Below are 21,944 nucleotides of genomic sequence, written 5' to 3' on the forward strand. Positions count from 1 at the left end.
AAATACTGTTATCCAGTTATTACACTGCTGTTCTCTATGAAAAACAACCAAGTTGTTGCTAGTTTGACTTATTTTGACTGCTTTGCTTTTCTCAGAACCTATCGCTTTGGTTCAGGGATTCAAAAGTTCTCGTCTAATGAGACATTCAGACAAATTTATTAATTGTCAGGCAAAATCCTGACAGCTCACTTGAAATAATAATTGTCCCATCCAAAATGCGATATACAATCTAGGCTTCCTCCACCTTTTAGTGCCACTCCTTCGGAAAACATGGCTTTGCATTTGAAATCTTTAGTGGACTGAAACATTGGTGTTCTGCAACTATTAGTACATTGAAAAGTATACCTTCATTTCTGCAACCTGTGGGGGCAGATCATTCTGTTAATAGAGAAAATTATTCCTACTTGCCCCATCTCCCAGGTCTTCGTTCGGTCTACCATTATGGAATAGCTGCCGTCAAGCTGTGGCAAAACTTCAAGCTGTGGCAACTCCTTTTCCAGCATTCACAACAAGAAACAACACTCTGTCCCCAACCAGAACAGATCATATCCCAATATTGAGCAACGGATACTAACCAATCTGCTCAGTCCCTCCCCAGTCTGCTGTGAGATGTTCAGAAGGACACCTGTAATCCAAGCAGCCTGGTGCACTTCCTAGCTGAGCAAAACTGAAAATGTATGCAATAACGTCGTGAAAGGATGCCACGATTTGCAATGTGTGCCGCAGGGCATCGCAGCCAACCTGTGAGAAAGAGGGTTAAAGGACAGACTTTCAGAAAGAAACACAGCTCATCAAGCAGTCAGGCAATCACAAAATGAAAGTAGCAGCCAGCTCCACCTGGTTTGACCTCTCCTACGCTGATCGTCCAGGAGTCCTTCCATTAGGCTGCAGCAGAGGGAGAGCAGGGAGCACAGTTGCTGTAATGGCTCATCTGGGTGATTTGCCATTTTTGAACTGCCTGGCTGATGTGTTATGAGGGCAAACAATATTCCACTTGAATTAAGTCCTTTTCATATCTGATCATCACAAGGACGTTATAACTTTCAGAAGTTACACCTATCTTTTCTTTTTGTTCTATGTCTGTCTGTTGGGATGGCAAGCCTGTCGTGCTTTTATTAAGTATGTAAGCCGTTTGGTTGCCTATCCAATTCAAGAACAGGCACAGAAATGCTTTAAAGAAACTGACTGAGCGGATCAGAGTGACACCAGTTCAATCATTCATAAACTGCTGTAATTCTACCTTTCATAAATCTTCTCTAAACAGGTTCACTAAGTGTCCTACTGTCTTTCTATATTTAGTGCCAACAAGCTGTGTGCTTGAGTTGCCTACTGGTAGATGTCAACCTTGTGAGGTAGATGAGGTCCACAGCCAGATGAGCTAATTCTACTTGATTGTAAGCTTACATTAACAGAGTCCTGCAGTCTGAAATTACATCTCTCCCCACATCTCTTTTAACTTAAGCCCAAGAAACTAGGGAGGTTCTCTTCTGAGCCAAGTGCCTGGCCCACATTCCTGCTGAAGGCTAAGCTGCTTTTATCTGATCATTCCCTTGGCTGCCTCGCATCTCCTTATATCCCAAAGGAAACTACTATTACAGTAGTTTCCAAACAGTAAGCCCAAGTATTTTTTTTCTGGGTGAATTAAAATTTAGCGGATGAACTTTGTATTTTACTTAGAAACAGTAGCACATCCAATATTTAGGAGTTAACCAAGGTTATTTAAGGTTTCAACTATATTTCTTCATTTCTTTTTCATCTTATGAATTCTTGCACTGTGCTAAAATCACATATGGGCAATCTGTGGCCGCAATACAAGTGAGGTCCCCGAACCACCTTTTTTGTGATCCCAAAGCCTTCTTCTGACCATGATTGCTATGTTATTTCATAAATCATGAGGAGCTAAAGATGAAAATACAAAAGGTACAACAATTGTAAGGTAAGCCCTTAGTCCTATACATTTAAAAAACAAAGTAAAGCTTCAAACCTGTCTCCCAAACCGCTGTCCTTCCACATCAGCAATGTGGTCCCAGTCTTTTTGCCACCCTAAGTTTCTCTCAAAATATTAGGCATGATCTTTAGCCTCAAAAAATTAACCAGCCCTGCACTAAATCATAATAGCAGGATTGATGAACCCTTAAAATGGTAGCATTTTAATGATTATCCCAGTGCATAAGAAATCAGCCAATTGTTTTTTGCAAAAATCATAGTGTAAACGATTATGGATTAGCATACTGGGTTAGCCAAATCTCTTAGGAAACTGGGAGGATCTTCATTGCATCACAGTTATTTATTATGTATGGTATGAAGCAGTGCAATTTAGCTTCTGTAGCAATTTGAGTAACATTGCTAGATCTCTATACAGGAAAAAGGCCTACTTAACTTGTGTTCCTTCTATCCCAGATATTACCCAGTAAAGAACAGAACAGAATAGAACAGAATAGAATTTTATTGTCACGTTAAATGTACACTAATCAGTATACATTAAAATGAAATTTTGTTGCATTCAGCTCTTAAAGGATAATCATTATGCATTTATCCACATACACACACAGGAGCTGATAAAATATTTGTACCTGCTATCTGCCAAAGGATAGGCTAAATTTTCCCAAAATGAAGCATCCATTAGGTTGGACTAAGTCCATAATTCTGAGTCAGAATAGTTCTCTTTGCTTTCACAGTATTTCTGATTGCTTATGAGAGATGATGACGAGAGAAAATCTTGCAAAATGTCAAATATCTTGGGTGACATCTCAGTCACTTTTAAAATCATGATTCCCAATAAAATATCTTTTCCTGGGCTATTCATATTCACACTCTACTAGTTGATCAATCTCAGATCTAGGCCGTTTGACCAATTAAGAACTTTTTGCAAGATTGTCAAAGCACTGACCTTCTCTGGTAGCATTTTGAATACAGCTAGGGTTTCTGAAGGGTGAGGGATGAACCACAGGTTCAAGAAGGATTGTCCATCACTGGACAGCAAGCAACGAGGTCGTGGCTGGAATGACCTGATTGTTAACAGAATAATTGAATTACTTGTACAAATAAATTCAATGGTACACAGCACCCAAAAACCACTAATTGATGTTGGTTTAACCCCACTGTTCCCTCACAATGCTAATTCCATTCTTTATGGCAGGGGTCCTCCATAAAGGAAGTCCTCCAGGCTTAAAGTTGCTAAGATTGGAGACCTCTGCTTTATGGCACTCAAGTTGGTAGGGAATTCTGCAGACAAATTACAAACCTGGGATCACTGTTAACTTTTTCTTTGGATTCTTTTTCATCTTTTTTGTCTTGTGGCAATCCTATGGTAAAGTATTTGTTTTTCACCCTGGGAAAGTCATCCAGCATTGCTTTTATACTGTTATAATAGGCAACAATCTGACTTCGAAGAGAGTACTGAGACATACGGTGAGTCAACCTAAACGGGATCCAAATCTTAATATCAGAAGAATGATCTAACTAATATTTTTTTTAAAAAACCAGAGTCTTGATATTCAAATAATCAACTTCAAAAGAAAGAAGTCTCAAAAATTTATCAGTGCTCGTGTGAGATAATAGCGCACAGGATTTTATCTTTTCAGCCTTAGCAATGAGTAAGGGTGGAAGAATGCAGACATTCATTAATATTTCTTATTGTTTCATTGTGATGGTATCAAGTAATTATGTCACTTCTACATTGGAAAATATTTTTTTATTGTGAATTTTTAAGTCAGCATCCCAGCCTGTGACATACTTTCCCCCCATTTTTTTTTTAAATCAAGTCACAACACTTATAATATCAGAAAGAGCACAATGCAGATCAAAATTACATGCCTACCTTCAGATATTCTGGACTACACTTCCTGAAATCCCTGAATACTAGTCATGTTGTTTGAGTTATAATCTGAACTCCCTGGGACCCTTCGGTTTGTTTATCTCTGATTCAGCGGCATGATATATGATATCAGTAGCAATTATGGCTACCTCCTACTGAGACTCTTTATAACAAAACCGGCACTGCAACAATTCAGGCTTCATAGCTTGAATATCAAGGCAGTTTCTTCTGCCTTATATATAACACTAAGGTTGAGGAATGATTTATTTAAATATCCAGTAAATATCCAGTTCGTAGTAGTATAATAATAATAATAATAATAATAATAATAATAATAATAATAATAATAATAATAATAATAATTATTATTATTATTATTATTATTATTATTATTATTGTTATTATTATTATTATTATTATTATTATTTAATTTGTATACTGCCCTTCTCCCAAAGGACTCAGGGCGGTTCACAGCCAAATAAAGTCAACAATAAATAGGTACAATACAAGTAAAAGCACTAATAAAAAACTTATTAAATTTGGCCCATAATTTAAAATACATAAAACCATAAGACCCCATTTAAAATTACAAATAATAAAACTAATTTTATGCCAGTCCTGCGCGGAAGAATAAATACGAAGAATAATACACATTGTGTATTATTGAAAGGTTATATAAAGGATTAATGGGGTTTTTGATTTTCTTTCCTGCTTTAACTATTAACGTAACGTTATATATCAGATGTTTCAATCTGTTTCATTTTAGGATTACGGTATATTTACTCTCTGGTTCCTCTATAGCCTATGCTGGATAAAAGTCAACATTGCACCATTTCCTGCCATAACATAGACTGTGGGGAAAAACAAACATACTACCTATGACTCTTCAGGAGAGATACTGCATACATTTCTTGTACTTGCCTGTGGCAATATTCAGCAATAACTTCTCTCTTGACTTTTTCAGCTTCATCCTAGAACAAATTAATGTCAGTTTATTTATTTATTTATTTATTTATTTTGATTTTTATACCGCCCTTCTCCCGAAGGACTCAGGGCGGTGTACAGGCATAAATAAAAAACAAACAATACAATATACAAATTTAAAATGCGTATTAAAAAACTTATTATAATTGGCCTAGAAAACATTAAAATAAATAGAGAACTAAAACCCCATTTAAAATTAATATTAATATTAAAAAATTTAAAAACCGATAAAAAATTTAAGCCAGCCCCGCGCGAATAAAAAGATGTGTCTTCAGTTCGCGGCGAAAGGTCCGAAGGTCAGGTATTTGGCGTAAACCCGGGGGAAGCTCGTTCCAGAGTGTGGGAGCCCCCACAGAGAAGGACCTTCCCCTGAGGGCCGCCAGCCGACATTGCTTGGCAGACGGCACCCTGATCTAATCTAATCTAATCTAATCTAATCTAATCTAATCTAATCTAATCTAATCTAATGCCCCAACTTCTGGGAATATAACAATAAATATACAAATAAATTACATAAATATATAGATTTTAAAATGTAAATCGGATTTGATCCTCATACCTGTTCTTGGAAGAAAAATTGTATAGCAATTCCCTCAAATAGCAAAAGAAAATTTGAAAGGTTACCATATCTAAAGAACAATCATTTTGCATTTTTATGGCAATTAAAGAAACAATCATTATTAAGGTTTTTTTCCAAAGTATTCATAAGACTTTACTCCTCTATTATTTCTTTTCATACATACACACATTCTTGTTCTTATTTGTTCTGATTACAAGACTGACTTATTTTTTAAAAAATATTTATTTATAGTACTGTTTACATGACCACCAATCTCACAAAACATAGCTAAAGTTACCTAAAATATATTTTATATTTTAAAATACGGGTAGTCCTCCACTTACAACCATTTGTTTAGCAACTGAAATTACAATGGCACTGAAAAAAGTAAATTATGATCAGTCCTCACACTTATGACTGCAGTAACATTCCCCATGGTCATGTGATCAAAATTCAAGTGCTTAGTGACCAGCATGTGTTTACAATGGTTGCAGTGTCCCAGGGTTGTGGGATCATCATTTGCGATTTTCCCAGCCAATTTCTGATAAGCAAAGTCAATGGGGGAAGCCAGTTTCATTGAACCATGTAATTCTCTTAATAATTACAGTGATTTGCTTAGTAACCATGGCAAACATGGCCATAAAATTGAGACAATTCATTTAAGTGTCTTGCTTAACAATGAACATTCTGGCCCCGATTGTGGTTTTAAGTTGAGGACAATCTGTAAAGACAAAAATATCCAAAAGCTTAAAGCCAAAGCTATTATAGTAAAGTTGATGAATAATCCTTTAAAAATTATAATCAAACATTGGTTAATTCCTAAACATACACTTACTGGATTTTGTATTCGACTTCCCAAGATTTGTTTCTTCTGAATGAATGTATTCAGCATAAGGTCACGTGGACCCTGTTTCTCCAGTTGAATCGAAACAAAAGCCTCGGTAGGTCTGGAGAATGAAGGAAAAGAACATTACTAAGAAATACCACTGGAATGCAAACTGCATTCATAAGTAACATTTTATTCTTTGACTGTGCCCAGGCATTTAACTTTCTTTACACATAATGTTGCTGCTTCTCGGGTTTTTTCTTGCTTTTATGAAAAATCCAAAACCATGCATTATATTAACAGGATGAATTAAATTATTAACATATGTTTAATATATACACAAATATGTCAAACACTTGGAAAGTTTTCCATTTTCTGTGATATCTATCGATCTATCTAGCTATCATCTAGCTAGCTAGCTAGCTATCATCTATCTATCTATCTTCTATCTATTTAATATAATATAATATAACAACAGAGTTGGAAGGGACCTTGGAGGCCTTCTAGTCCAATCCCCTGCCCAGGCAGGAAACCCTACACCATCTCAGTCAGATGGTTATCCAACATTTTCTTAAAAATTTCCAGTGTTGGAGCATTCACAACTTCTGCAGGCAAGTCGTTCCACTTATTAATTGTTCTAACTGTCAGGAAATTTCTCCTTAGTTCTAAGTTGCTTCTTTCTTTGATCAGTTTCCACCCATTGCTTCTTGTTCTACCCTCAGGTGCTTTGGAGAACAGCCCGACTCCCTCTTCTCTGTGGCAACCCCTGAGATATTGGAACACAGCTATCATGTCTCCCCTAGTCCTTCTTTTTATTAAACTAGACATACCCAGTTCCTGCAACCGTTCTTCATATGTTTTAGCCTCCAGTCCCCTAATCATCTTTGTTGCTCTTCTCTGCACTCTTTCTAGAGTCTCAACATCTTTTTTACATCGTGGCGAACAAAACTGGATGCAATATTCCAAGTGTGGCCTTACCAAGGCATTATAAAGTGGCACTAACTCTTCACGTGATCTTGATTCTGTCCCTCTGTTTATGCAGCCCAGAACTATGTTGGCTTTTTTACCAGCTGCTGCACACTGCTGGCTCATATCTAAATGGTTATCCACTAGGACTCCAAGATCCCTCTCACAGGTACTACTATTGAGCATGGTACCACATATACGTACCGGTGCATTTTGTTTTGCCTAAATGTAGAACCTTACTTTTTTCACTGTTGAATTTCATTTTGTTAGATAGCGCCCAATGTTCAAGTCTGTCAAGATCTTTCTGTAACTTGAGCCTATCTTCTGGAGTGTTGGCTATTCCTGCCAGCTTGGTGTCATCTGCAAATTTGATGAGTTCCCCATCTATCCCCTCGTCCAAGTCATTGATGAAGATGTTGAAGAGTACTGGGCCTAAAACAGAGCCTTGGGGTACTCCACTGCATACTTCCCTCCATGTGGATGTAGTTCCGTTGACGACTACACGTTGAGTGCGGTTGGTCAGCCAGTTACGAATCCATCTGGTGGTGGTGCTGTCTAACCCACATTTTTTTATTTTATCTAGTAGTAGGTTATGGTCTACTTTATCAAATGCTTTACTGAAGTCCAAGTAAATTATATCGACAGCATTCCTCTGGTCTACTAATTTTGTCATTTTGTCAAAGAATGCGATAAGATTAGTCTGGCATGATCTGTTTTTGACAAACCCATGTTGGCTTTTGGTTATTACTTTGTTTGCTTCTAGGTGTTCGGTGATTCATTGCTTGATTATCTTTTCCAGAATCTTCCCCGGTATTGAGGTCAGGTTGATAGGTTTGTAGTTTCCTGGATCTGTTTTTTTTTTCCTTTTTTGAAGATGGGAACTACATCGGCTCTTTTCCAGTCCTCTGGCAGCTCCCCTGTGCTCCAGGATCTTTGAAAGATATAGTTCAGTGGTTTTGAAATCACATCTGCCAGTTCCTTCAGAACCTTGGGGTGTAATCCATCTGGTCCTGGTGATTTGAACTCGTCTAGGGTAGACAGGTGTTCACTTACCATTTTCTTCCCTATTTTAACTTGTGTTTCTAACTTGTGTTTCTAACTTGTATTTATTAATTTCTATTACACCTTTATTATTTTTACAAATAACTCAAAGTGGTGAACGTATGTTGTTTTCTGAACCCCTACGATCTGTAATGCTGGCCTAGTATTTGGGAATCTTTCCCAACTATGTCAGCATGTTGCTAAACCAGGAGCTGGAATGTCTCCACTGAAAACACAGACCACCCTTTAAGGCACAAAGTAGTAACACACTTTGAATATGTATTTGAAGCAGCTCTTGCTGTCTTGAGATGCCAGTGTACAGAGTAAATTACAAATCAAAATCAGCAGCAGAGCTATTGCTATGTTCTGGAAGACCTTCTTTTCTTTTTGGACGATCCCCCCAAATAGGAGGGATAAGTTACTTGGAAGAGCTCTTTGGGAGCAACAGCCTTTTGGGTGTAGGCTGCTTTCTGCTACTTAAGTCCAGAAAGAGCATTCAGACATGAGAACAGTTGTCATTTTCTTACTTTACTGTACCTAGCCCTTTGCTCTACCTAGCCCTAGCCTCAATACCCAGATGCTCTGATCTTTTTATTATTATTATTTATTGTTAGATTCAAAGTCTCTTTTTCTTTCAAGAAAGGAATTTCCTTCATTTTATTCTATAGCCATCCCATGGAATAGGTTACGCTGATAGAGGATTATGGTTCCAAAGTCATCCAATGGTTTTCTGTGCCTGTTTGGGATGAACCCGCTCTCTCCAGTCCTCATTCAGCACGTTTGCCCCGACCCCACGAAGGGTGTGTATGTCACATTAAGCTACCTCTTTGAATTGCAACCTCCAGCTGCCAATCGCCTAATGGAATGAGACATCAAGGTATCCTCTGCTTCACTCCCAACTGTAGAATTTCTTCCATTTGGTGAGCTGCTGCTCTGACCTTTCACACTCAGGTGTCCTTCCTGAAACAGAAGAGCAACAGGGTCTCTTACTCAGGGAAGCCACGCTGATACCATCAGGCAAGTTGTTGCGGTGGAAAACAACCACCACTGAGTGCCTTATGAGAAATTTATATGGAAGATAGTCTCGCTGGCTCAGATAGTTATGCTGAATATTTTTATAAAGGGGAGAGAAAGGTCAGTGTAAACAGAGGCCCTTGTAAATGTCCTGGAACTCAGCACATGCTTTTGGATGCTTGATACAGCCCTTGTTGAAGAAAAAGACCAGTATCAAAACGACACTATAGGGCACTGCAGACCAGTACAACTAGGACAGTTTTCCCCCGAATGCCATCTCTCTCTGCTTAACAACTAATTCCCACAACACTGTCAAATAATTTACTAAGACTCTATTACTATTATTCTTCTCTTCCTTCCTAGCATCTATTTCTTCCCACTTATGACTATAACCATGTTGCTTGTAGCTTTCAATTTATATTGTTTTACTTGTTTACTAGTATGATTTGATAGCTTATTAGTAACCTTGACTATCACTAAGTGTTGTATTTTTATATACTTGATGAATGTATTTTACTGTCCTTATGTAAACTGAGAGCATATGCATCAAAGACAAATTTGTTGTGTGTCCAATCACACTTGGCCAATAAAGAATTCTATTCTATTCTATTCTATTCTATTCTATTCTATTCTATTCTATTCTATTCTATTCTATTCCTTTCCATTCTATTTTGACTCTGAAGTTTCAAATTCTTGTAATTTGGCTTCTTCTAATACTCCTGAAAGAAAAACAAATTCAAAAAATAAAAAAAGAACAAGGAAGCATTAAATAGCCAGAAGGCTGTATAGGTGTGGAGCTGACTAATATTACTGAAGGAAGTGTAAACACACTTTGCTTTTTACTCAGAAAATAGCTGTCTAGGAAGAAAACTAATGAGATTTTTTAGTACATGTATATTTTTTAATCCTCTCCTGTTTCTTAAAAAAAAACAGGAACAATTGGAAACAATTGCTTAAAAACTAATTTTAACAGACCATTTAAGAGGAATATTATGATCTCCTGAGGCAAATTGTTAGCACGTACTAAATAACAAGTCTGCACTGATTTCCATTTTATTCTTTTTTATATTATGCATTTTTCTGAAAAAGATAAACCACATGAGCAAAGAAGGAAAGAGAAAGAAAAAGACAAATTGTTGCCTACAAATCGCAACCAGCAATCCTTTTTTTCACACTGAAAATTCCAATATGGAGCAATGGTTATAGTGTTTGACTTTCACCAAGCAATAGGGGTTAAACTTAAAGGCAGACCTTGAAGATTATGCTGGGGAGGGGGGTGTCCTAATTTTTTCACAGGAGGGCTGCAGGGATTAAGAAAAGTGGTGGGGCTTACATAATACCCTAATCTTGCATAATATGTAAGGTAAAGGTTCCCCTCGCACATACGTGCTAGTTGTTGCCGACTCTAGGGGTGGTGCTCATCTCCATTTCAAAGCCAAAGAGCCAGCGCTGTCCGAAGACGTCTCCGTGGTCATGTGGCTGACATGACTCAGCACCAAAGCGCACAGAATGCTGTTACCTTCCCACCAAAGGTGGTCCCTATTTCTTCTACTTGCATTTTTACGTGCTTTCGAAACTGCTAGGTTGGCAGAAGCTGGGACAAGTAACAGGAGCTTACCCCGTTACACCGCAGCACTAGGGATTCGAACTGCTGAGCTGCCAACCTTTTGATCAACAAGCTCAACATCCTAGCCCCTGAGCCACCGCGTCCCTCCATAATATGCATATTATGACATACTGTTAAATAAATAAATGCTGTTACTTCCTTATAAGCTATCAATGGCCACTATTCACAATGACAGTATATTATTTCTAGCAGTGTATGCTTCTATAAAAGAATCACCTGTCCTATGATTCTTACATTACTGTATGTCTGATTACATTATTGCATTGCCCTGGTGGCACAGTAGTTAGAATGCACTATTGCAGGCTAACTCTGCCCACAGCCAGGAGTTTGATTCTAATAGGCTCAAGGTCAAGGTCAACTCAGCTTTCCATCCTTTCGAGGTCAGTAAAATGCAGACCCAGATTGTTGGGGGCAATATGCTTTTTTTTTTTTTTTTGCAGACCCAGATTGTTGGGGGCAATATGCTGACCTTTGTAAACCACTCAGAGGGTGCTGTAAAACATTATGGAGCAGTATATATAAGTCGAAGATCTAAGTCCAATTGCATGACTGAAGGAAATGTCTAGTTTCAGAAGCAAGATTTCCTGAACCCCAGAAGGTTAACAACAAGATGTGTAATCACTTAAAGCCGATTCCACCTAGTGAGCTCCGCCATTGCCTTCTTTACGGAGAAATTAAATCAATTGACAAAGATTCCATCATTGGAATAGGGCCTTTCTCAATCAAGATACCATTCAGATATGTGACCTTCAAATACCAGATGTATCAGCAATAGTCATGCTGGGTGGAGAATCCTTGGAGTGGACGTCGTCATATCTGGAATGTACCCCGGATGAAAAAAGGTAGCACAGAAAGGTACCCATAATCTCACTTTTTATTTTTCTTCGATAATAATCTCCTATCTGAAACAGAGAAGGCCAGGAGTGTAGCTATGTATCTAACACTTTCCCAGCAAAATGTAGGTATAAGGTCAAACAGCACGGAAGGCAGATAGCAAAGAAAGACTCATTCGTTCCTCATAACTTTTTTGCTTCTGATTTTTATGTTGGTTTTTTAAAGAGTGATGGTGGAATTTGGTCTTTGAAAGGGAGGAAGAGGGGGGAAAAGTTGCCAACCTTTAAGTCTCCAGTTAGTATGGGCTGCACTGAAGGACAAAATGCAGCCTGCTGAACAGCTACAAGGAGCATGTTTTTATGTGTGACTTGGCAAGCAAGAGCAATCTGCAAGTTTTCCAGTCCATACGGCTTCAGTAACAGCTGAAGGATGAAGATAAAAAGATTAGTGGTCATTATAATGCAGCATTATGCATCTACTTCCTTTAGGCCTGACAATGAGGCTATAAACTTGTTTCAGTTGTACAGGTAATCCTCAGGTTACAACAGTTCATTTAGTAACTGTTCTGAAGTTACAACGGCACTGAAAAAAGCGAATTATGACAGATTCTCACACTTACGATCATTGCATCATCCCCAGGAAATAATCAAAATTCAGATGCTTGACAAGTGACTCATATTTATGACAGTTGCAGTCCCAGGGTCATGTGAACATCTTTTGTGACCCTCCATCAAGCAAAAGCAATAGGGGAGCCAGATTCACTTAACAAATGTGTTACTAACTTAACAAGTTACTAACTTAACAACTCTGACAAGAAAGATGGTAAAATTGGGCAAAATTCACTTAACAAATATCTCGCTTAGCAATCTAGGTTTTGGGCTCAAATGCACTCGTAAGTCCAGGACTATCTGTATTTGTATTCAAGAAGCAGGACTGATTTTGCATGAAGTTTGAAAGCAACAGTACTTTTTTAATTATTAAATCATTAGAGGGTATATTAAAGATTCTCCAAACAACAAGATTGGCGAAGACCAATCTTGCTTCAGTTGTCATATGTATAATATATGTTGTTGTTTTTTCATATTTCCTTTTCATTATTCCTCAAAGAAACAATTCTGGTGTGCATTGTATGTGGAAGTCTATTACTTCCTGTATCCAACTATGTATTTTCATCCAATATTTTTTTTGTTTTGAAGCATAACCACCATTGGATTGCGCCGAGATGGATAAAATGACACTTGAATTGAAAGAACTGATGGATTCGGATTTTTACGTAATGTGGGAGAAATGGTTTAATTGGATCAAAAATAGAAAAAATGGAAAAAATAGATTGTAGATTTAGTAAAAATGTATAGAATATAGATGAATACTAATGTGCTGATATGTAAATGGTCACAGTCATGCACAAGAGTTGAATAAGAATTGTTTAATTGTAAAAACTCAATAAAACATTTTTTTTTAAAAAAGAAAGAAAGCAACAGTATCCAATTCAGTAGATCTCCAGATCTTCACTCCAGATAACTATATGTGCGTGTAACATTCTTAAGATGCATGTGTAACAATACTTAAGATTTTGTCATTATTTTTCCCCTGGTTTATACACAAGCAAACGCATATTGTGCATTGACAGACTTCCCAGTCTATCATGTATAACCTTGTCATTTCCAGATAGTCTTTTGTTCTATTATCACCATGTCTGACGCTGCATAGCATTTTCAACATTAGCCAAAATTAACTACCTGGTGCCACCTTCTGTGACAATAGTTTAGCACAAAGCAAATTTAATCAAATGCCATAGACAAGTAATAATGTTGATCAGAAGATCTCCAGTGAACATACAGAAGCAATAATCGTTTTAGCAATGATATGTGATTGATTAAGATCAATGATCAATTTTTCCACCCCAGACCTCTGCTATACCTGACTCCACTCACATAAATTATTTAACACTGAATTTTCCTTGGAACACAAATATCCTTTTTTCTGTTCTGGACAGAGCATTTTAGGGTTGGGTTTCACTGAAATTAATTTTTTTTCCCCAAAGGCTTCAAAATGACCAAATTGTTGCATAATGTGACTTTTGGTATTGTTTAGAATTGCATTTCTTGCTTCAAGATTTGTTCAAAGTCTAGATGCTAAGAGGTCTACATTTTCAAATTGCAGTTATAATTTTTTTTTTATTTATGGAATCTGTATGACTCTGGTTAGAAGTACAGTCATAAATACTATTGGTTTAGTACAAAATGAAACAAATAGGAAAGGGGCAGGAAGAGTAAAATGAAGTAATATAATAGCTTAATATAATAGCTTAATAGCTATAATAGAAACCAGAATAAAAAATATTTCAGTTACCTGAAGAATGCTCTCCCTGGTGCAAAAGCTAAATTTTCCAATTTGATTGTCTATATCTTGGATTTCTAACATTAAGTTAGAAGGAATATATCTGCAGAAAACAACAAACATTGTCTAAATTTTTTCAGAAATGAAATACCAACCCACATTTAGAGATTACGTGAAAGATTATCCTTCTTCTCATCACAGGTGATTTCAGCTGTCCTTGTTTATGCAGAACATATATATTTAAAAATTAATCATGCTTACAAATATTCCCAACCCAATATTTCAGTTGTAGTTTTCAAAAGAACAAGTCTGGATTGTTTCTTCCATTTTGGGATATGTATATCTCTTTTTATCAATATCAAATTATTTATTTCACACACACACACACACACACACACACACACACACACACACACACACACACATATTCTCTTTTCCAGTTCAGCTGAATTTCTAAATGCTAATGTCAATTTCTGAAATATGAGATGTAATTAAATAATTAGTAAATATTTAATGTAACTGAGGAAAAGATGATAAACGATAATAGGGGGCTCCCTGATCTGCTCCAAACAGCTCTCTAACTCATGGAGCTGCAAAAACTTTTAGGCTGTAGCACCTATTAGTAATAAATAAATCCCAGAATCCCAGCCTAAGATGTGGTGGATTTCAAATGAAATTTTCTCTTCTCTTCCTCTTACATAGAATCCCATCAAGTTCTCATAGAATCCTAGAGTTTTACAGAATATAGTTTTACAAGTTCTGCTCTAACTGCCCATAATGACCTTTTAGGTCAGTCAAAGGCGGTAAGGGTTGGTTCATTCATTCATTCATTTTATATAGCCACTTGTCTCAGGTATATGATCCTGGGCAGTTCACAAACAATTAAAAACAATATTAAAACATCTATATGATACAACAGTTTATTAGAACTAGAGGTAGCCCTGGACTTGCATCCATTTATTTAGTGATGATCTGAAGTTTTAACAGCACTGAAAAAAAGTGACATGATCAGGGTTCATACTTATGACCGTTGCAGAATCCCCATAGTCATGTGATCAATATTCAGCTGCTTGGCAACTGGCATGTATTTATGATAGCTGGGCTGTCCCAGGGTCATGTGATCATCATTTGTAACCTTCCCAGCTGGTTTCCAACAAGCAATATCCAATGGGGGAAGCCAGATTCGCTTAATGACTGAATGGTTCCATTAACAACTGCAGTGATTCACTTAACAACTATGACAAGAAAGGTCATAAAATGGGGCAAAATTCACTTAACAACTGTCTTGCTTAGGTTCCATTGTGGTAGTAAGTCAAGGACTACCAATATACCTTTTTAGTTACATAGACAGAAGAAAAGTAGTATTGGATTCTACTCAAAAGAAACGTATATGGCAAGAAGTAGCTGTTCTATGAGGATTAGAAAAATTTAAAGAGGGAGTGGGAAAACTAAGATGGCATTTATTCTAAGAAAGAAGGGCATAAGTAAACATTCTTTTTTCACTTTTTTTTCTAATTCTTAATGTTTTCCTTTTTCTTATTTTTCATACTTTTGTTGTCTCCTGTTTCCCCGAAAATAAGACATCCCCTGATGATAAGCCCAATCAGGCTTATGAGCGCATGTGCTAAAATAAGCCTCCCCCCAAAAATAAGCCCTCCCAAAAATATTTAAACACAGAGCTGGAAATCAGGTAAGATGGCAAGAGGAGCCGCATCTTGTTCCACACGCCCCAAAATAAGACCTTCCCAAAAATAAGGTCAAGCGCTTATTTCGGGGTTCAAAAAAATATAAGACAGGATCTTATTTTCGGGCAAACAACAGTATAGCAAAATTCTATCAGAATATTTTTAAAAAGTAGTAGCTATTCTATATCAAACTGCTAAATGCATCTTTAGAATGGAAACAAATATTATTAAGTTTGTTGGTGATTTATGCATGTTTATACCTGCTGAAAACATTTGTAAACCTCTGATTTACCTGTCCACATTAATGTCGTGATCTTCTAAAAGTGAAGCGATGAATATTGGTGAGAACTGATCAGCCTTCTCTTTGTGAGTTGCACATTCAAAGTACACAGGCCGTAAGTACAAATGAAACTCATTAAAGCCCATTTCTTCTGCAAATTCTTTGTACAGTCTAAGAAGAAAAAGAATGCACATATTTGAACTAACTACTTATAGTGGTTACTCTGCTCAAGCAAAACACACACATTAATTGCCTGTCATATATTCTTTTGAGTTTCAAACCCAGAGACAATAAATATAGTTGTATAATATTTCAACCCATAATTTCACTTTGTCCATTGCTCAGATCATTTTTGCTGGCACCTCCCCCAAATGAGTGTTAATAAACTACTGGTATGTGCAATTTTGTCTGTGGTTTGATTACTGTGATTCCTGCATCAGGGATTCTGGCTTATTTCTATTGGATTCTTTGCATGGCTAGATTGGCATGGAATAAGCCAGAGTACTAGGTTTAGAAAATATGATGCTTGTTCCCTGCTAAACCAAGTTGTAGTTTGGGTTGTTAGGAAAAGATAAGTAGAAGGTTTTGGTGTACTATATTTGTAATATTTTCTAACTAATGAACATGCCAAAGCAAACACAACCAGTATAATTTGATTTGTCAAACATATTTAAACAGTATCAATCAAAAGCATTCAACTGCAATTATCAACTATCTACGTTACAACTCAGGCCAAGATATCTGGGGCTTCCCTTAAAAATAATGGCTTTTCAGTTGAGTATACTGATAGGGCCAGCTATAGAAGGGTTAGAAGTTATACTGGGTCAGGATGGAAGAAGAGAAATAATGATTTCACCAAATTGGACAGGTTAACAATGGAATTTAAAGATAAAGGGGAATCGTAGTATTACTCAACATGGGACATTGTACAAATGGTTAAATAGGTGCACAGATTAGTAACTTAACGAAAGATCAACTATATATATATATATATATATATATATATATATATATATATATATATATATATATATATATATATATATATATATATATATATATATATATATATATATATATATATATGTTTTCTGAGGTTTTCACGGGTGTTTGTATATAGGTCTTTGGTTGTTCGGGTTTTCTCCCGTAAAATTGGAAGTGTCTTGGCGACGTTTCGACGAAGTCTCATTCGTCATCTTCAGGCTTCAGCTTCGTGCTTCTGGGAGCAATGTGTGATCGCAGCTGTTTCTTCCTTTTAACTGCTAGTGGGGGTTTGAACTGATTGGGTGGGAGCTTGGCTGTGCTCTGATTGGATGGGGTTTTCTGTGCTCTGATTGGCTGGGGGTGTGTCCTGTGTTGGTGGGGGCTTGGTTGTGCTCAGTCTAGTCTGTGCTGCAGGGGGATTTGAGCTGGTGAGCTGCATAGCTGTTGTTTGGCTTTGTGGTCATGCTACATCTTCATAGTGGGTGTCAGTCTGCTGCATGAATGGATTGGAGGGGTTTGAAATGGCTAATGTTGCAGCTGCAGTCTGGCTTCTGGTCCTTGGTCGTGCTTCATGATCAGTGTGGGTTTGGGTCTGCTTTCTGGGTGGATGTGCGGTGGTGACATCCTGTGTGGACCTTGTGAGTGTGGGTCTGGTGTCATTCCTCGTGTTAGGGACTCGTTTGTCAATAAGGGCGGGTTTCCAAATGGCTGGTAGGCGGGAGGTGTCATCTCGTTTGTTCATGCTGTGTGGGCGTTTTTCTATCTCAATGGCTTCTCTGATTATTCTGTTGTTAAAGTGTTCAGTTTTGGCAATAGTTCTGGTCTTTTTAAAGTCAATATCATGTCCTGTGACTTTAAAGTGTTGGACCAGGGAAGAAGTTGGTTCCTCTTTTTTGAATGAGTTCTTGTGTTCTTCAATGCGTGCACTTCAATGCGTGCAAAGCTCCCACCCAATCAGTTCAAACCCCCACTAGCAGTTAAAAGGAAGAAACAGCTGCGATCACACATTGCTCCCAGAAGCACGAAGCTGAAGCCTGAAGATGACGAATGAGACTTCGTCGAAACGTCGCCAAGACACTTCCAATTTTACACGGGAGAAAACCCGAACAACCAAAGATATATATATATATATATATATATATATATATATATATATATATATATATATATATATATATATATATATTGTAAATAACAGTACTACCAGATTGTATGGGATTATAGATTAAAACATGTAGAGTGATAAAGGTATAGAGTGTTATGGTACAACTATGAAAATAATGGTTATAACTATGATGTACAACATTATGTATTTAAAAGAGACTATATTGTATGACTACAAGAATAATGGTTATGTTGTAACCCAGGTTCCCGGACTCGGACTCCTGGAGGAGGAGGATTCAGGGAGTGAGGAGGAGGAGCTGGCAAGGCCTGCTTCCCCTGGGCCCTCTCCCACCCTGGCACCGACCCAGGAGGAGAAGGAGGGGCTGGCAAAGCCTGATTCCCCCGGGCCTTCTTCTGATTTGGCAACGCCCCAAGAACAATCTTGGCTTGATGCGAGACTGCACAGACGTGACCGGCGTGCGCAGCAGAGGTGGCGTTGGGACAGGGTCAGAGAATGATGAGTCATGGAGTGACATCCACAGGGGCTATAAAGCAGGAGGCGGAGCTTCCTGTCTTTTGTCTTGGACAAAGCAGTGAATTTGCGCGGGCAAACTGTTTCAATGGAGGGAAGAATATGTTCGTGAGTTACTCTTGCCTTATCTATAATTTCCTAGTTATCTCCAGAGACTTGGCAGGTGCGTGGGTAGACGTGGCCAGAACATCTCTGTGCCAGAAGGAATCCAGCCAAATGTAAATAAACTTGAAGAAGGTCTTTGACTGACTTTTTGTTGGGAGTATTTGGAGGGGGAAACAGACCAGGTTATACTTAGGGTGTATAAAACTATTTGTACTTAAAAAGTACTTGATACAGCCAGTGCACTGGCATTGCAAAACTGGAAATGTGATGTATAATAAAGGAAAATGTGTAATAAAAGTATTTAGAAAAAAAAAGAGAAATAGTGATTTCAATTAACTAAGTACTCAATAAGATGATGTCAATTGTGATTTGGGAAAATTGAAGAAAGGGGGGAATTACATCAGCAAGAAGATAAATATTACATTGAATATGGATTTTGTCATTATACTTTTACAGATTAAAACAATAGTACAGAAAAGATTTAGATTAAATAAAAAAATATTGCTGAATTTCAGTACAACTTTCTACAATGATTTCCTCTGTGTCCCCTTGCTAACCTGCCCAGCTGTGCTCCTTCTACTGCTGCCTCAATCAACCGATGACGGAGGGTTAGAAGTTCAAGGAGTCTTGAAAAGACATTCAGAGTAATAGTTTGTTTTTCTTTGCTCGATCTCTGTTCTTCTTCTGATATTGATTTCAAGGCTAATGTAACAATTTCTCTTATAATGAGAGGATCCTCAACCAGAACATCTGCAAATATCTACCATGAAATAATAGCATTTATAAATGTTTAATTCAAATAATGTCAATTGATTGTTGTACTGATGTTACAATTGATATTTAATTGTTCAAGACATTATTCTGTACCATGGAAATATTTAATTGAAAGATAGGAGAAGGAGAAGATGGAACAAGAACCTTCAGATGACTGAACAACAAGCAAGTATGACTATGGGAGGAGATGTTCTTTTTTACTTTTAAGCATAAGCAGCAAATAGTTTCTCTTAAAGCACAAATAGTGCCTTGTGCCCAGCTCACAAAGAAAAATGGCTTTACTCCATTGTGAAACACATTCAGTGAAACCCTGAAGTTAAATTCAAACAATTTTGTATCAATATACCAGTCCTTCCTTATTAGTAATTTACTTACTGTAGATAGAATCTGTAACAGGTCTACAAAAATTCTGAATTATCTCTATTAACCCAATCCTATATGTCTACTTAATGAGATTAGGACATTTTAGCAGCAAAAACCCACCCAAATCCTTGTATGTAGAACACAAACATACATCTCTCTGAATTTGAGCACCATAAAAAGATTCTGGATTTTCCATGGTCATCCATCCATCCAGCGAAAGTTGAAGTATTCGTTCCTCCAAATGAATGGCCTCACAGGCTGTATTTGGCCTACAGATTTGCTGGAACTCTTGAAGGATATGATCTAGAGCTTTAGGAATTAAAGATACTAGGCCAAGGGAGGAATGAAATTCCAATAAATACATGTTCTTCAGAGCTGTACTTTAAAAGAAAAAAAGAGTTAAATGTATTATGACAGAATAGAATTATTTGAAAATGAACTAATAAAAACTACCCCACCCCAAAAAACCTAATAAAAACATAACCATAAATGACAAATAATGTAAAATGATGGTTATTCATTCCCCAAAGGAATGAGAAGATTCAGTGGTGAACTGGATTAAAAAACAAGCAATCTCTTAATTGAATGTATGACTCAATTTATGTTCTTATTTATCCATATATAAAGTTAGCTGCAGTCTTTTAGCTCAGTGCACTATATATATCCATATATACCAGAATGACGATAGTTTAACATAATTATTTTAAAAAATACATTTATATATTTACTTATATTGTAAATACACAGTTCAAAAGATGACTTTCTTAAGTCTATCCTATGAGAAAACAGAAAAATAGAACTGAGTAAATAAAAAGTAATACATTATTACAAAAGGGAAGGGAGGAACAGACCAGTGGTAAAATCCGAACTGGTTTGCTACCAGTTCACTGGCTGCGCATGTGCGCTGCGCGCCAAAAGGAGACTTGGGAAGGTAAGTAGAAGTAGGATTTCCTGCTTTCTAGCAAAGCTAAACCCCACTGCACAGCTGATTTCCCCCCGCTGTTCTACTTACCTTCCCAAGCCTCCTTTTGGTGCGTGCTGTGCAGGTGCGCACGCGCAATATGTACCAAAAGGATGCTTGGGAAAGTAAGTAGAATAGTGAGGGAGGATCAGCTGTGGCACACGATTTAGCTTTGCTAGAAAGCAGGATTTCCTGCTTCCTAGCAAAGCTAAACCCCACTGTACAGGTGATTGTCAGACATACCAGTTTGCCTGAACCAGTAGCTTTTTAAACTACCAGTTCAACTGAATCGGTAGCTAACTACCGGTTTGCCTGAACCAATAGCTTTTTTTTTTACTACCAGTTCGCTAGAACTGGTAGTTTTTATCACTACCGATTCGCCCAAACCAGAGCAAACCAGTAGCATTTCATCCCTGGAATAGAGATTGTCAATTTCGCCACACAGCAGATAATGCAATTTAAAAAGTCAGATTCTGTTTTGCTTGTAATTCTGGCTTTTAAGGTTTAGGGAGCCTTCTGTGTTGAAACAGTCTTATAAGATGCTCTTGAGTCCAGGTACAGTGACATGATCCTGACTTTTTAAAATAATATAATATTACAATTTTTAATAATAATAATAATAATAATAATAATAATAATAATAATAATAATAATTATAATAATTATAATAATAACAATAACAATAATAATTATTATTATTATTATTATTATTGTTATTGTTATTGTTATTATTATAATATAATAATAATATAATTATTATTATTATTATTATTATTTAATTTTTATACCGCCCTTCTCCCGAAGGACTCAGGGCAGTGCACAGCCAGATAAAAACAACAATCCATGAATACAATACAAATAAAAACAGTGCTAAAAAACTTATTAAATTTGGCCCCTAAATTTAAAATACATAAAATACGTAAAATATATGAACCATAAAACCCCATTTAAGATACAAATACTAATACTAATTTTATGCCAGTCCTGCGCGGAAGAATAAATATGTCTAAAACATTTAAACAAATGTTTTAAGAGATAATGAAATCTTATACATCCTAATTGTTTGCATGTCTATTATTAATTTAGAAATGACCCCAGGTACATATATGCATGCTGAATTAATTAACACAGAATTAATGCCTTATTAT

At 36.8% G+C, this 21,944-nt stretch overlaps 1 protein-coding gene across 1 annotated transcript in view; it reads right to left on the minus strand.

Annotated features, from left to right (window-relative positions):
- Positions 1–21,944, minus strand: part of LOC131193663 (coiled-coil domain-containing protein 162-like) — a 48,874-nt gene that overhangs the window by 26,603 nt on the left and 327 nt on the right. Inside the window, exons 2-12 of the mRNA XM_058174113.1 lie at positions 19,987–20,215; positions 19,256–19,458; positions 15,986–16,144; positions 14,021–14,111; positions 11,950–12,090; positions 9,017–9,153; positions 6,196–6,307; positions 4,739–4,788; positions 3,245–3,421; positions 2,891–3,008; positions 576–741 (exon numbers count right to left, since the gene is read on the minus strand). Of these exons, the coding sequence (XP_058030096.1) occupies positions 576–741; positions 2,891–3,008; positions 3,245–3,421; positions 4,739–4,788; positions 6,196–6,307; positions 9,017–9,153; positions 11,950–12,090; positions 14,021–14,111; positions 15,986–16,144; positions 19,256–19,458; positions 19,987–20,199 (1,567 nt within the window). The 5' untranslated portion in view covers positions 20,200–20,215. The remainder of the gene's footprint in view (positions 1–575; positions 742–2,890; positions 3,009–3,244; positions 3,422–4,738; positions 4,789–6,195; positions 6,308–9,016; positions 9,154–11,949; positions 12,091–14,020; positions 14,112–15,985; positions 16,145–19,255; positions 19,459–19,986; positions 20,216–21,944) is intronic.

The sequence above is a fragment of the Ahaetulla prasina genome, chromosome 1 (assembly GCF_028640845.1).
Source record: "Ahaetulla prasina isolate Xishuangbanna chromosome 1, ASM2864084v1, whole genome shotgun sequence".
Lineage (NCBI taxonomy): Eukaryota > Metazoa > Chordata > Lepidosauria > Squamata > Colubridae > Ahaetulla > Ahaetulla prasina.